The following is a 15,941-nucleotide window of genomic DNA, read 5'->3' as shown; positions in this document are numbered from 1 at the left end:
GAAGAGAGGGGGGCAGGCGGAACGCCAGGAAGAGAGGGGGGCAGGCGGAACGCCAGGAAGAGAGGGGGGCAGGCAGAACGCCAGGGAGAGAGGGGGGCAGGCAGAACGCCAGGGAGAGAGGGGGGGGCCAGGCAGAACGCCAGGGAGAGAGGGGGGCAGGCAGAACGCCAGGGAGAGAGGGGAGGGCCAGGCAGAACGCCAGGGAGAGAGGGGAGGGCCAGGCAGAACGCCAGGAAGAGAGGGGAGGGCCAGGAAGAGAAGGGGGCAGGCAGAACGCCAGGAAGAGAGGGGGGCAGGCAGAACGCCAGGAAGAGAGGGGGGCAGGCAGAACGCCAGGAAGAGAGGGGGGCAGGCAGAACGCCAGGAAGAGAGGGGGGCAGGCAGAACGCCAGGGAGAGAGAGGGGCAGGCAGAACGCCAGGAAGAGAGGGGGGCAGGCAGAACGCCAGGAAGAGAGGGGGGCAGGCAGAACGCCAGGAAGAGAGGGGGGCAGGCAGAACGCCAGGGAGAGAGAGGGGCAGGCAGAACGCCAGGGAGAGAGAGGGGCAGGCAGAACGCCAGGGAGAGAGGGGGGCAGGCAGAACGCCAGGAAGAGAGGGGGGCAGGCAGAACGCCAGGGAGAGAGGGGGCAGGCAGAACGCCAGGGAGAGAGAGGGGCAGGCAGAACGCCAGGAAGAGAGGGGGGCAGGCAGAACGCCAGGGAGAGAGGGGGGCAGGCAGAACGCCAGGGAGAGAGAGGGGCAGGCAGGAGAATGCTCATATGTTTTGGTAATCTGTATCTCGCAATGTCATGCAGTATCCTAAAGTTCACCTTTTCCTTTCTGGCTTTATTTGAATTACACAACTTTTCCGGGCCTTTATAGCCTATCGACTAAAATAATAATATGTTTTGTGATAACTGCACTGTGATTTTAATTAATTGGTTAGGAATTTTTGTTAACGTTAAGGATTCCAACTTTGTTTAAATGTTTTAACGTTCACACCCCTAGTGTATCGGGAAACCGGGCCCATGCTCCCATGACGCACTTAGCGACCATTCTCTCAGCATGCTATTTTGGGAAACGCATGGTAATTATTTGTCCGTAAAACAAAAAAAACTTGTAAGCCGAAGTTCCATCGCTATTGGGAAACAGGGCCCTGGTCTACACTGAGCTATTGGAAAACAAGGCCCTGGTCTACACTGAGCTATTGGGAAACAGGGCCCTGGTCTACACTGAGCTATTGGGAAACCAGGCCCTGGTCTACACTGAGCTATTGGAAAACAGGGCCCTGGTCTACACTGAGCTATTGGAAAACAGGGCCCTGGTCTACACTGAGCTATTGGGAAACCGGGCCCTGGTCTACACTGGGCTATTGGGAAACAGGGCCCTGGTCTACACTGGGCTATTGGGAAACAGGGCCCTGGTCTACACTGAGCTATTGGAAAACAGGGCCCTGGTCTACACTGAGCTATTGGAAAACAGGGCCCTGGTCTACACTGATCAAGTTTCTTTGCAGCGCGACCACACCAGTTGAATGAATGACCTACATCTCCTTGGAAACCACACACACACACACACACACACACACACACCTATCGACTTTCCCTATCCTACTAAGACAGAGCCAAATCATCCCAGAGGCGATCCTGTTTGCATTCGAGACTAACTGATTGAGTTCACAATCCATCCCGGCTGGGATCAGAGGAAGAATTCACTGCATTAGAAAAGCTCTAATAGACTTTACTTTCTTGGACTGAGAACAGAGAGAGGCAACACTGACATACAAGTAATTTACCCTACTACATTCTTAGTTTCCTCTGAAAGTGGAATTGTGTGTGTAAAGTGGTGGAAGTCATTGAGTATTGTAAAATCGCAGGTCTAATTTACAAAACCCATGATCAATACTGTCCCGGCACTGTCCACATCGGATGCTAATTGGTAGCCTAGTTCAGGTCTGTTCCTGGTTGGTGACGAAGTCCTCTCACACTTTATATTTTCATGAATGAGATCATGTCGTTCTCAGAAGTCCTGTGAATGTGTTGTTGTATTTCCCTGTGTTGAGTTCAAAGCCCATTCATATTGATCTAAGGAGCCTCTCACCTCAATAGCTGTGTTGTATCCCATTGTACCCGGTCTTTATATAATATCTTTTAACTACCTCATTTTCAACTTATTTAGTAAATAAAACAATGAATTAATTATTTGTGGCCTTGAAGTCATTTGGGAGTGACTGGGTTTTTGCAGCTCCAGCGCTAACGACTATTCAGAATGAGAATTAGTAATTGACTATTGATTAGACTATTGTTGATATAGTAGTGATTAAAATGGTACAACAGTTAATGATAACTACTGATAGTTAATTCAAGGGTTTCTCTATATTAACATAATTACACTGAACAAAAATATAAACGCAACATGTAAAGTGTTGGTCCCATGTTTCATGAGCTGAAATAAAAGATCCTAGAAATGTTCCATACGCACAAAAAGCTTATTTCTCTAAAGATGTTGCACAAATTTGTTTACATCCCTGTTAGTGAGTATTTCTCCTTTGCTAAGATAATCCATCCACCTGACAGGCGTGGCATATTAAAAAGCTGCTTCAACAACACCTTGTGCTGGGTGTATAAACAATAAAAGGCCACTCTAAAATGTGCACTTTTGTCACACAACACAATGAACGCAGCCTAGTAGTTGTGTTACACTGGTGGTGTGAACTTTCCTTAGGGGGCTCCGTTTCTCTGGAACACACACAGGGGTGAACACTTTTTAAGCGCTCAGGTACCGCTTGCTGTGCGGTAGCAGAGAGAACAGTCTATGACTAAATCTTTTCAGTCTCCTGAGGGGGAATAGGCTTTGTCGTGCCCTCTTCACGACTGTCTTGGTGTGTTTGGACCATGATATTTGTTGGTGATGTGGACACCAAGGAACTTGAAGCTCTCAACATGCTCCACTACAGCACCGTCGATGAGAATGGGGGCGTGCTCAGTCCTCCTTTTCCTGTAGTCCACAATCATCTCCTTTGTCTTGATCACTTTGAGGGAGAGGTTGTTATCCTGGCACCACACGGCCAGGTCTCTGACCTCCTCCCTATAGGCTGTCTCATCGTTGTCGGTGATCAGGCCTACCACTGTTGTGTCGTCGGCAAACTTAATGATGGTGTTGGAGTCGTGCCTGGTCATGGGTGAACAGGGAGTTCAGGAGGGGACTGAGCACGCACCCCTGTGGAGCCCCCGTGTTGAGGATCAGCGTGGCAGATGTGTTGTTACCTACCCTTACCACCTGGGGGCGGCCCGTCAGGAAGTCCAGGATCCAGTTGCAGAGGGAGGTGTTTAGTCCCAGGATCCTTAGCTTAGTGATGAGCTTTGAGGGCACTATGGTGTTGAACGCTGAGCTGTAGTCAATGAAAAGCATTCTCACGTAGGTGTTCATTTTGTCCAGGTGTGAAAGGGCAGTGTGGAGTGCAATAGAGATTCCATCATCTGTGGATCTGTTGGGGCTGTATGCAAATTGGAGTGGGTCTAGGGTTTCTGGGATAACGGTGTTGATGTGAGCCATGACCAGCCTTTCAAAGCACTTCATGGCTACAGACGTGAGTGCTACGGGTCTGTAGTCATTTAGGCAGGTTACCTTAGTGTTCTTGGGTACAGAGCTAAATCAAACAGTCGTCCGGAACAGCTGGGGCTCTCAAGCATGCTTCAGTGTTGCTTGCCTCAAAGCGAGCATAGAGGTAATTTAGCTCGTCTGGTACGCTCACGTCACTGGGCAGCTCGAGGCTGTGCTTCCCTTTGTAGTCTGTAATAGTTTGCAAGCCCTGCCACATCCGATAAGCTTCGGAGCACGATTCAAATCTTAGTCCTGTATTGACCCTTTGCCTGTTTGATGGTTCGTCGGAGGGCATATGTGCGGATGTTGCCTGTAATCCATGGCTTCTGGATGGGGTATGTACGTACGGTCACTGTGGGGACGACGACATCGATACATTTATTGATGAAGCCAGTGACTGATGTGGTGTACTCCTCAATGCCATCAGAAGAATCCTGGAACATATTCCAGTCTGTGCTAGCAAAACAGTCATGTAGCTTAGCATCTGCTTCATCTAACCACTTCTTTATTGACCGAGTCACTGGTGCTTCCTGCTTTAGTTTTTGCTTGTAAGCAGGAAGATAGAGTTATGGTCAGATTTGCCAAATGGAAGGCGAGGGAGAGCTTTGTATGTGTGTCTGTGTCTGGAGTAAAGGTGGTCTAGGGTTTGCGCCTCTAGTTGCACAGGTGACATGATGGTCAAATGGATGTAAGTTTCCCTGCATTAAAGTCCACTAGGAGCGTGGCAGATGTGGAAACGCTCTGGATGAGCGTTTCCTGTTTGCTTATGGCCTTATAGAGCTCATTGAGTGCGGTCTTAGTGCTCCTGAGTGGCGCAGCGGTCTAAGGCACTGCATCTCAGTGGTAGAGGCGTCACTACAGACCCTGGTTCGATTCCAGGCTGTATCACAACCGGCCGTGACTGGGAGTCCATAGGGCGGTGCACAATTGGCCCAACGTCGTCCGGGTTAGGATTTGGCCGGGGTAGGCCGTCATTGTAAATAAGAATTTGTTCTTAACTGACTTGCCTAGTTAAATAAAGGTTAAATGGTTTGTGGTGGTAAATAGACAGCTACGAAAAATAGATGAAAACTCTCTTGGTAAATACACTGCTCAAAAAAATAAAGGGAACACTAAAATAACACATCCTAGATCTGAATGAATGAAATAATCTTATTAAATACTTTTTTATTTACATATTTGAATGTGCTGACAACAAAATCACACAAAAATTATCAATGGAAATCAAATGTATCAACCCATGGAGGTCTGGATTTGGAGTCACCCTAAAAATTAAAGTGGAAAACCACACTACAGACTGATCCAACTTTGATGTAATGTCCTTAAAACAAGTCAAAATGAGGCTCAGTAGTGTGTGTGTGGCCTCCACGTGCCTGTATGACCTCCCTACAACGCCTGGGCATGCTCCTGATGAGGTGGCGGATGGTCTCCTGAGGGATCTCCTCCCAGACCTGGACTAAAGCATCCGCCAACTCCTGGACAGTCTGTGGTGCAACGTGGCGTTGGTGGATGGAGCGAGACATGATGTCCCAGATGTGCTCAATTGGATTCAGGTCTGGGGAACGGGCGGGCCAGTCCATAGCATCAATGCCTTCCTCTTGCAGGAACTGCTGACACACTCCAGCCACATGAGGTCTAGCATTGTCTTGCATTAGGAGGAACCCAGGGCCAACCGCACCAGTATATGGTCTCACAAGGGGTCTGAGGATCTCATCTCGGTACCTAATGGCAGTCAGGCTACCTCTGGCGAGCACATGGAGGGCTGTGCGGCCCCCCCAAAGAAATGCCACCCCACACCATGACTGACCCACCGCCAAACCGCTCATGCTGGAGGATGTTGCAGGCAGCAGAACGTTCTCCACAGCGTCTCCAGACTCTGTCACATTCTCAGTGTGAACCTGCTTTCATCTGTGAAGAGCACAGGGCGCCAGTGGCGAATTTGCCAATCTTGGTGTTCCCTGGCAAATGCCAAACGTCCTGCACGGTGTTGGGCTGTAAGCACAACCCCCACCTGTGGACGTCGGGCCCTCATACCACCCTCATGGAGTCTGTTTCTGACCGTTTGAGCAGACACATGCACATTTGTGGCCTGCTGGAGGTCATTTTGCAGGGCTCTGGCAGTGCTCCTCCTGCTCCTCGCACAAAGGCGGAGGTAGCAGTCCTGCTGCTGGGTTGTTGCCCTCCTACGGCCTCCTCCACGTCTCCTGATGTACTGGCCTGTCTCCTGGTAGCGCCTCCATGCTCTGGACACTACGCTGACAGACACAGCAAACCTTCTTGCCACAGCTCGCATTGATGTGCCATCCTGGATGAGCTGCACTACCGGAGCCACTTGTGTGGGTTGTAGACTCCGTCTCATGCTACCACTAGAGTGAAAGCACCGCCAGCATTCAAAAGTGACCAAAACATCAGCCAGGAAGCATAGGAACTGAGAAGTGGTCTGTGGTCACCACCTGCAAAACCAGTCCTTTATTGGGGGGTGTCTTGCTAATTGCCTATAATTTCCACCTGTTGTCTATGCCATTTGCACAACAGCATGTGACATTTATTGTCAATCAGTGTTGCTTCCTAAGTGGACAGTTTGATTTCACAGAAGTGTGATTGACTTGGAGTTACATTGTGTTGTTTTAGTGTTCCCTTTATTTTTTTGAGCAGTGTAGTATGGTCTACAGCGTAAACCCTGCCAGCTGTATGTTATCCATGTCGTCGTTCAGCCACGACTCGGTGAAACACAAGATATTACAGTATTTAATGTCCCGGTGGATATCCATGATCGTAGTTTGTCTATTTTGTTATCAAATGATTGTACGTTGGCTAATAGGACTGGTGGTAGAGGCAGATTACCCACTCGCCGTCGGATCCTTACAAGGCACCCCGACCTATGTCCCTGATATCTCTGTCTCCTCCTGCGAATGACGGGGATTTGGGCCTTGTCGGGTGTCTGAAGTAAATCCTTTGCGTCCGACTCGTTAAAGAAAAAGATCTTCGTCCAGTACGAGGTGAGTAATCGCTGTTCTGATATCCAGAAGCTCTTTTCGGTCTTAAGAGACCGTGGCAGAAACATTATGTACAAAATAAGTTACAAATAATGCGAAAAAAAACACACACAATAGCACAATTGGTTAGGAGCCCGTAAAACGTGGGACCTTTATATAGACAGGTGTGTGCCTTTCCAAATCATGTCCAATCAATTGAATTTACCACAGGTGGATCCAATCAAGTTGTAGAAACATCTCAAGGATGATCAATGGAAACAGGATGCACCTGAGCTCAATTTCGAGTCTCATAGCAAAGGGTCTGAATACTTATGTAAATAAGGCATTTATATATATTTTTTAAATAAATGTGCAAAAATATTTAAAAGACCTGTTTTCACTTTGTCATTATGGGGTATTGTGTGTAGATTGATGAGGAAAAAATTAATGTAATCCACTTTAGAATAAGGCTGTAACGTAACAAAATGGTGTAAAAAGTCAAGGGGTCTGAATACTTTCCTAGGCTTGGGTGGTATCCTGTACATACCTTATACCGGGGTAATTGGAAATAGACACGGGATGGTTTTTCAATGCCGCCAATATTGTTTAAACTATATCTTAGACGTTATTAAATACATTTGAATATTTGTAGCTACTTTTTAAGTAAATGCCTGCAGTCAACTTGTGCAATACGTTAGGAAATAAAGAAGATTGAGTTTCATGTCACCTGTCACATACTTTTTCCATTATGAAGCTTTACCGGTGGTCCCCGGTCACTTGGTGTTCGTTTACAAGCACACAACGACGAGAGACCCGGAGCCTTGGGAGTCACTCACTGTGGTGCAGCACGCGCCAGGTGATGTAGTTGCAGCATGGAATTCACAACTAAATATCCGCTAGATATCTTAGAACTATTAAGATGTTGACCAGGAGGAAATACAGCTACAAACGCTTGATGTATTTCCCAGAGTAATGGAAGACATGGAGGCCCTCAAGGTAGGAATGAATTACAGCAACAATTTAAATGGAAGAAATAAGGGCTGAAAACAAAAGCGAGTTGAAAGCGACTCCCTACAATCAAGGACAGAGAATCTCCTGAGTGATAACACTAAAATGAAAGCGGAGCTACTTCACCTAAAAATGCAGAAGCATGAGAAATAATATTGTCATAACGGGAGTGAAGGAGAATGAAAACTATCTGGCAACCGAAGAAAAGGTGAAGGATTTCATGAAACGCAATCTGGTGGATAAGATTGATTTCCAAAGGGCGCATCGTTTTGGCTGAAGGGTTCCCCAGAAACCCCGACCCGTTGTTGCTAGAGTCTTGCACTACAAGATTAAGTTGGCGGTGTTGGAAAGGGGTAGGGAGTTGAAGGACTATTTGAAGGACCATTCTCTATCAACTCCCCCATGAGACACCACACACACACTTTCTTTTTTTAATCCTCAGCAACTTTAGGAAAAAATAGAACTGTTGTTTTTTTGGCAAAGTGCCCTTACAGTCCTATAAACTTTTGAACTTAATTTTTGACTGCATCTGGACTCTTGGACTATGCAGACGTAGATTTAAGTTTGAGTTCAAATGAAAACAGGTGATGATAGGCAGAATATTTGACACACCGGCGTTAAAATGTAAAATGAATAGTTTGCTGTTTATTCTTGTCTGTATTCTAAACTGAAATGCAAGGATTGGGATTAAAAGTCGGAACATTGTTATATTGTGGCTACTCTCCTAGTGGATGTGAATCGGAACGAATATGATTTTGATAGAGAATATTGACTAATTTAATAAAAGGTAATGATGAGATAGAAGCAGTGGTTTACTTGGACTGAAATGCCAAATGGGTGCTGGAGCTTGTTTTGGGTGCAGGGGGTGTTTTGGGTGCAGGGGGTCCGCGGTGCTTTTGAGCTGGTGTTCTATGGAAGGAGCTGGAGCAGTGGAACATTTGTGGTGACGGTGCTCAGGTCCGGTGAGCTCCTGCCCAATTCAAACACTGGATAGAAGATTGAAACACTGCCCTTTCCCACCTGGACAAGAGGAACACCTACGTGAGAATGCTATTCATTGACTACAGCTCAGCATTCAACACCATAGTGCCCTCTAAGCTCATCACTAAGCTAAGGATCCTGGGACTAAACACCTCCCTCTGCAACTGGATCCTGGACTTCCTGACGGGCCGCCCCCAGGTGGTAAGGGTAGGTAACAACACATCTGCCACACTGATCCTCAACACGGGGGCCCCTCAGGGGTGCGTGCTCAGTCCCCTCCTGTACTCTCTGTTCACCCATGACTGCATGGCCAGGCACGACTCCAACACCATCATTAAGTTTGCCGACGACACAACAGTGGTAGGCCTGATCACCGACAACGATGAGACAGCCTATAGGGAGGAGGTCAGAGATCTGGCCGTGTGGTGCCAGGACAACAACCTCTCCCTCAACGTGACCAAGACAAAGGAGATGATTGTGGACTACAGGAAAAAAAAGAGGACTGAGCACGCCCCCATTCTCATCGACGGGGCTGTAGTGGAACAGGTTGAGAGCTTCAAGTTCCTTGGTGTCCACATCACCAACGAACTATCATGGTCCAAACACACCAAGACAGTCGTGAAGAGGGCACGACAAAGCCTATTCCCCCTCAGGAGACTAAAAAGATTTGGCATGGGTCCTCAGATCCTCAAAAAATTCTACAGCTGCACCATCGAGAGCATCCTGACTGGTTGCATCACCGCCTGGTATGGCAACTGCTTGGCCTCCGACCGCAAGGCACTACAGAGGGTAGTGCGTACGGCCCAGTACATCACTGGGGCAAAGCTTCCTGCCATCCAGGACCTCTATACCAGGCGGTGTCAGAGGAAGGCCCTCAAAATTGTCAAAGACTCCAGCCACCCTAGTCATAGACTGTTCTCTCTGCTACCGCACGGCAAGCGGTACCGGAGTGCCAAGTCTAGGTCCAAAAGACTTCTCAACAGCTTCTACCCCCAAGCAATAAGACTCCTGAACAGCTAATCATGGCTACCCGGACTATTTGCACTGCCCCCCCACCCCATCCTTTTTACGCTGCTGCTACTCTGTTAAGTATTTATGCATAGTCACTTTAACTCTACCCACATGTACATATTACCTCAACTAGCCGGTGCCCCCGCACATTGACTCTGCAACGGTACCCCCCTACTGTCACTTTATTTTACTTCTGCTCTTTTTTTCTCAACACTTTTTTTGTTGTTGTTTTATTCTTACTTTTTTTGTTTAAAATAAATGCACTGTTGGTTAAGGGCTGTAAGTAAGCATTTCACTGTAATGTCTGCACCTGTTGTATTCGGCGCATGTGACCAATAAAATTTTATTTTATTTTATTTGATACAGTATGAAGGTGAACACTTTGTCCAGGTTCTATACTGCAGTATATATTCTATATACACAATTACTATTACTATTCTAACACTATCAAAAGTTCAAAAAAAACTTTTCTAACCAAAAACCAAAATAGTTATTTAAAATGTTTTAAGGATTTAATATTGCTCCGATACACATTGGTAATCGGTTAAGTCTATGGTCGCCAGGGTTTGGTTGGTAAATTAACACTGGGTCAAACTAATGGTAGGCTGAATTCCATTAGTAAAGCCAGTAGTAACTGGATTAAGAAAGTACATTTTAAACCAGTACTTTCTCTCTCCACCCCTGAGCGTTGGAACAGCGACCCTGGAATAATATTTTATATAGATCCACAGTTAAAATATACATGTATAACAAAATCACTATAATGACCAGATCTGCATACTGGGCTTCATTATTATTTGGCCCCATGTCTCCTTTAGTGTCAAGGGAGATTATAATATAATATATTATTATAATAATAATAATATGAGGTATTCTTTTCATGGGTGTTGTGATGTATAAATCGGATACCCATCATCAGTTACTGCAGGTTCCACAGACGATCGATTTTTTTTTCTTCTTCTGCCAAACGTAAATGAACATTAAGAACGGTTCATGTTCCATTTCTTTCTCTCCTTTAACTGACATTCGGATCTAAATGAACTGAACAAATGCCTTTCCTCCATTGTGATTGGAGGATTGAGAATAAGTGAGTTTATATAATGTTTTTGCTGAATTTTTATTGGCAAACGGATCTAATCGAAATGGTCTGATATGCCTTTCTTTTGTTGTGTTCGACCAACTGCCAACTTGCAAAGTAATATAATATGATAAATGAGCTGCTGGATATTTGCGCATTGCTGTTCGTCTGTGTGGCTAGTACCATTTGGCCCCCGGATGATGACAGTGAGGATGATGATTGCGTTGTTGTTGTCGTTGCCGCTAATGTGATCATTTTTATTTTATTTTTATTTCACCTTTATTTAACCAGGTAAGAAGCCAGTTGAGAACAAGTTCTCATTTACAACTGTGACCTGGCCAAGATAAAGATAAATTGTATCATGTTTATGATTAATACCAATATTAGTATAATTATTAATATTACTAATTGGCGAAGATCACAAGGGAATAATTGGTAGTGATTAAGGGGGTTAATGATGGTCGTTACTGTTTTGATCATATTCATAGTCCAACAGCAGTAATGGTGAAATTTGTATTAATATTCCTATCATTATTATTGTCATTGCTGTTATTGGTGAGGACTATTATTGGTTATTGGTGAAGTGAATATAATAGAATATTGGGAAGATGAGTACCGTTGTTAGATTATTGTTAAGATATACAGTACCAGTCAAAAGTTTGGACACACCTACTCATTCAAGGGTTTTTCTTTATTTTTACTATTTTCTACATACTAGAATAATAGTGAAGACATCAAAACTATGAAATAACACATATGGAATCATGTAGTAACCAAAGAAGTGTTAAAAAAATCAAAACATATTTTGGATTCTTCAAAGGAGCCACCTTTTACCTTGATGACAGCTTTGTACACTATTTGGGTGGCTATTGGAAGAATCTCAAATATAAAATGTATTTTGATTTGTTTAACACTTTTTTTGGTTACTACATGATTCCATATGTGTTATTTCATAGTTTTGATGTCTTCACTATTATTCTAATATGTAGAAAATAGTAAAAAATAAAGAAAAACCCTTGAATGAGTGTTAGATTAATTTGTATTTTAAGAATAATGACTAAAGGATTTCTCCCCAAATACAGTATAAATGTGTGAACGGTGTTAGAATTATAATGTATTGTCAACCTACTAACAGAGGGGGGCGGGACTAAACATTCCAGGGTGAAGGGGACTGATAAAATGGGTTACAGGGGGCCTCCTAGAGGTGGGCGGAGCAGGGTGCCTTTGTGTGGAAGGAGTATAAAACAGTATGTATGTGTTTTGGGCGGCAGAGCTCTCCATGAATAAAGGTACAGATAATCCTTGTGGGTTGTGGACCTTGAATCATTTATGATTAAAACCAGAGCCTTACAACCTCTGGTAATGATTCAAGCTTAGGTTGAATTAGAGATAGAAATTCTCGTAACAATGAGTAGGTGTGACTTGTTTAAAGAAATTTACTTATTGTGATCGAGATGTAGTTGTCCCTGATTGCACTGACTTTGCTCACAGCTGCTTGTTTGAAGAAGTGTACTTACTGTGATCAAGAGGTGGTTGTCCCACTGGCTATCCTAAGTTGAATGCACCAACTTGTAAGTCGCTCTGGATAAGAGCGTCTGCTAAATAACTTAAATGTAAATGTGTGTCCAAACCTTTGACTGGTACTGTATATCATATTACTTTATTCTTGCTATGTAACTATTGTGAAGAAGAAAAAAAAGACATGTAAAATGTGTGTAGAACGTAACAAAATAAAAAACTGCGGTGGTGGATGAGCCCAACATTTTTCAGAAATTTCAATAAATCAGTTAACCGTCTTAAAATGTGCTAAATGCTCTGCAGTTGTGCATTTGGTTTGCTAATTTCGGAGCTAGTTAGCTATCTAGCTAAGTGCTTAGCTTCTTGCTAAATCAAGCTTCACCTGGTAACAGCAGAGAATCCCCTCCTGGATCAAGAGCCTTGCTGTCTAATATTTGTTTTGTGCAACAAACTGTGACTAGCATTTTTGAGTTACTTGTATAGCTTTATGAGCTGGGATGTCCTGCAAATAGTTTAGGTCAGAGACTGTATAAAATGTTCGCAATGTGCTCGTTAGCATTTAGTTAGCATTCGCTATGGGATTTGACATGTACTTGTTAGCATTGTTAACCTTCGGTTCTCAGAGGCTCAGTGGGGTTTGAAAATAGCGACCTTTGTGTTCAGTGCTGGTATTACCGAACATCCTGGGATGTTACAAGGTCGGTATGAAGGTATGACAATCTGGATACCGCCCAACCCTAACATATACACGTCACATAGTAATATCGCTCACACACACAAACAATACGACACACACTATACCTGGCAGTCGATCTCGCAGTAGTAAGCTTGTTTACACTTGCCACATTTGGAGAGGCCTTCCCTCCTGCAGAGAGAGCGAGGGGGAGAAAATTGTCAAATTTTGTTGTTGAATGTTGAGATGAGCGAGACATCAAGAAAAGAAAGACATTACCTACACACTATGCTCTCGCGCTCTCTCCCTCTCTCACACACACACACACACACGCACGTTCTAGTGTGGGTTCTCACCCATCTCTCTGTTAAGGGCAGATGGTGCAGAGAAAGGTCACTTTTCTATATATAAATCTGGGCATGTCTCCAGAAACAAGCCAGGCTGTGGTGTGTGTGGGTCTGTGTAGGCTACACATAAAAAGGCCTCTCCTGTCCTAGAGAGAGTCAGGAATGATTCCAGAACCAAACCAGATATATTCTCTGGTGTGTTCCAACCATATACAATGGTTTGGTTTCTGCTCCACTCTGTCTCAGCCTCACGGTGTGTCCCAACAAACTAAAGTGGTTTCCGCTCCACTCTGTCTCAGCCTCACGGTGTGTCCCAACAAACTAAAGTGGTTTCCGCTCCACTCTGTCTCAGCCTCAAGGTGTGTCCCAACAAACTAAAGTGGTTTCCACTCCACTCTCTCAGCCTCACGGTGTGTCCCAACAAACTAAAGTGGTTTCCGCTCCACTCTGTCTCAGCCTCACGGTGTGTCCCAACAAACTAAAGCGGTTTCCACTCCAATCTCTGTCTCAGCCTGTAGCCTTCAGACTAAACAAGACCAGGGTTGGGTCAATATAATTCCAATAAATTCAGAAACTAAATCAAATTCCAAATGCAATTCCAAATCTTCCTCATTGAGAAGCATTGAAGAGAATTTGAATTTCAGTGTACTTACTGATTTGACCCCAACCCTGAACAAGACCTCACATCTATTTAGCATTTCTGAGTGAGCCTGTGACTGATTTTATCAGTCCTGTAATGAAACTCAAAATTGCTTCAATAGTGATGCAGGTGCTGAGAGAGGTGTGTGAGTGTCAGAGAGAGAGAGAGAGAGACAGGGGGTGTGTCTGTCCCTGCAATGCAGCTGCAGCAGTCCTGTGTCTCCAGTCCTCTCCTTGATGTTCTCTATCAGTGGTCTCCTCCTCTCTCCAGTCCTCTCCTTGATGTTCTCTATCAGTGGTCTCCTCCTCTCTCCAGTCCTCTCCTTTATGTTCTCTATCAGTGGTCTCCTCCTCTCTCCAGTCCTCTCCTCGATGTTCTCCATCAGTGGTCTCCTCCTCTCTCCAGTCCTCTCCTTGATGTTCTCTATCAGTGGTCTCCTCCTCTCTCCAGTCCTCTCCTTGATGTTCTCTATCAGTGGTCTCCTCCTCTCTCCAGTCCTCTATCAGTGGTCTCCTCCTCTCTCCAGTCCTCTCCTTGATGTTCTCTATCAGTGGTCTCCTCCTCTCTCCAGTCCTCTCCTCGATGTTCTCTATCAGTGGTCTCCGTCTCCTCCTCTCCTCAGGCTCTCCACCACCTCCCCTCTCCACTGACGTGAAAGAACTGGGCTGGGTTTAAGATCGTCTTTCATCCATTTATTTTCAAACCCAAGTGCAAGCAAACTGTGTGTGTGTGTCCTTTGACTTCAACTGAGTGTAAACAGGGAGGAAGCTGCGAAGCGAAAGGATTTACTCCACCCAAAATCTGTCCGCCTGAGTTATGCCCCTTTTTTCCGACTAGTACGTGAACGCGACACGATACTGAATGGGCCTGCTCAGAAGAAACAACTGTGTTTTGTCAGCTGCTGAAAGTCATGCTGAACCCACATGGTAGGGAGTGACATCCACTTCCAGTCACAATGCCTTCAAGGATGTCGAATTATTGCTACAACGTTATGGTTTGAGAACGCCTTACTGTAGAAAAATCGACAACATAACAGCCCCAATAATCAAGTGACAAGAGAGCGAAAGATCCTATTCGTGCAGAATGAGTTTGGCCAGTAGTTGGATAGAAACACAAATAAAACTCTTAATCTCATTTATATTCTAGAACCCAAACCCGTCATGTTCTGACAGTTGTCCAGACAGTGCCATACCTGGTGAAGCAGTATTCACAGTGCGCTCCTCTCTCGTTCACCGTCAGCACGTAGGAATAGGCAGGACAGGCGAACACGAGGTCTCCGACAGCAAAGTGTTTCACAGCCCGCAGTCCCCTGCCCTTCCCCGGGCTAGCGAACCTCTCTGTCCCCGCTATCCCCTCGTTCTTCGTTATGCCACTCATCTTTAATGCCGTGGTCTGTTGAGCTAGGTGACTAGCTACGCTACTTTTCACTTGCTTGTTGACTACCCGAGCGTGCTGACGTTTGCAAGACAGCGAGCTAGATAACGTTGGCTGTGTCCTATTGCAAAAATACAATTATCAGACTTCCTAGCGTCGTTGCTTGTCTGTCTGCGGCTAGCTGGCTTTGGCTACACACACACACTGACTACAGCCTCTCACCAATACCAAACAGAAAAGCTATCATCAGCTAGCTAGCTAGCCTAGCATCATATGCTTAGCTTGTCAGTACTACGACCAGTCATTGACTACGACAGCGCTACAGCATACCGAGGTCCTAATGCTACGTTCAAGTGCTAGTCGGAACTAGGAAACTCGGATATTGCAGACTTGCTAACGGGTTGTACTTATACACGTGCCGCGTTCAACCCGTTAGCAAGTCGGAGTTTCCTATTTACGACTAGAAGATGAAAGCGGCATAATGTCCGTATAGCTTCAGACGTTGCTGGAGATAATACCAAATATGTTTTATAACTAGCTCATTGTTCTATCTATCTGTGGTATTATCACACTTTCACTAGCCTCCCATTGGAAACGACATGGTGTGGTCTATCTTGGTAGGCAGGGCAACCCAGTTTGAGTGATTTCTGGTATATCATCAAAGTTTTTGGAATCATTCAGCAGCACAATACCGTTGGAAATTAATGTTGAAAGTTAAATTTATATTCCTAAAACTTAAGTTGAAAATTATGC

The 15,941-nt window shown here is 45.1% G+C and overlaps 1 protein-coding gene across 1 annotated transcript in view; it reads right to left on the bottom strand.

Moving 5' to 3' along the window:
- The window catches only part of LOC311102467 (N-lysine methyltransferase SMYD2-A-like), a gene marked incomplete at its 3' end in the record, with an annotated part of 50,665 nt that extends 35,293 nt beyond the window's left edge, over positions 1–15,372 (bottom strand). Inside the window, exons 1-2 of the mRNA XM_084143824.1 lie at positions 15,007–15,372; positions 12,956–13,019 (exon numbers count right to left, since the gene is read on the bottom strand). Coding sequence (XP_083999950.1) covers positions 12,956–13,019; positions 15,007–15,191 — 249 coding nt within the window. The 5' untranslated portion in view covers positions 15,192–15,372. The remainder of the gene's footprint in view (positions 1–12,955; positions 13,020–15,006) is intronic.
- Between the last annotated feature and the right edge of the window lie 569 nt (positions 15,373–15,941).

Source organism: Coregonus lavaretus, assembly GCF_964263955.1.
Source record: "Coregonus lavaretus genome assembly, chromosome: 27".
NCBI classification, from domain to species: domain Eukaryota; kingdom Metazoa; phylum Chordata; class Actinopteri; order Salmoniformes; family Salmonidae; genus Coregonus; species Coregonus lavaretus.
Note: the sequence above shows the minus strand (reverse complement) of the source record. Positions and strands in the feature narration are given on the sequence as shown.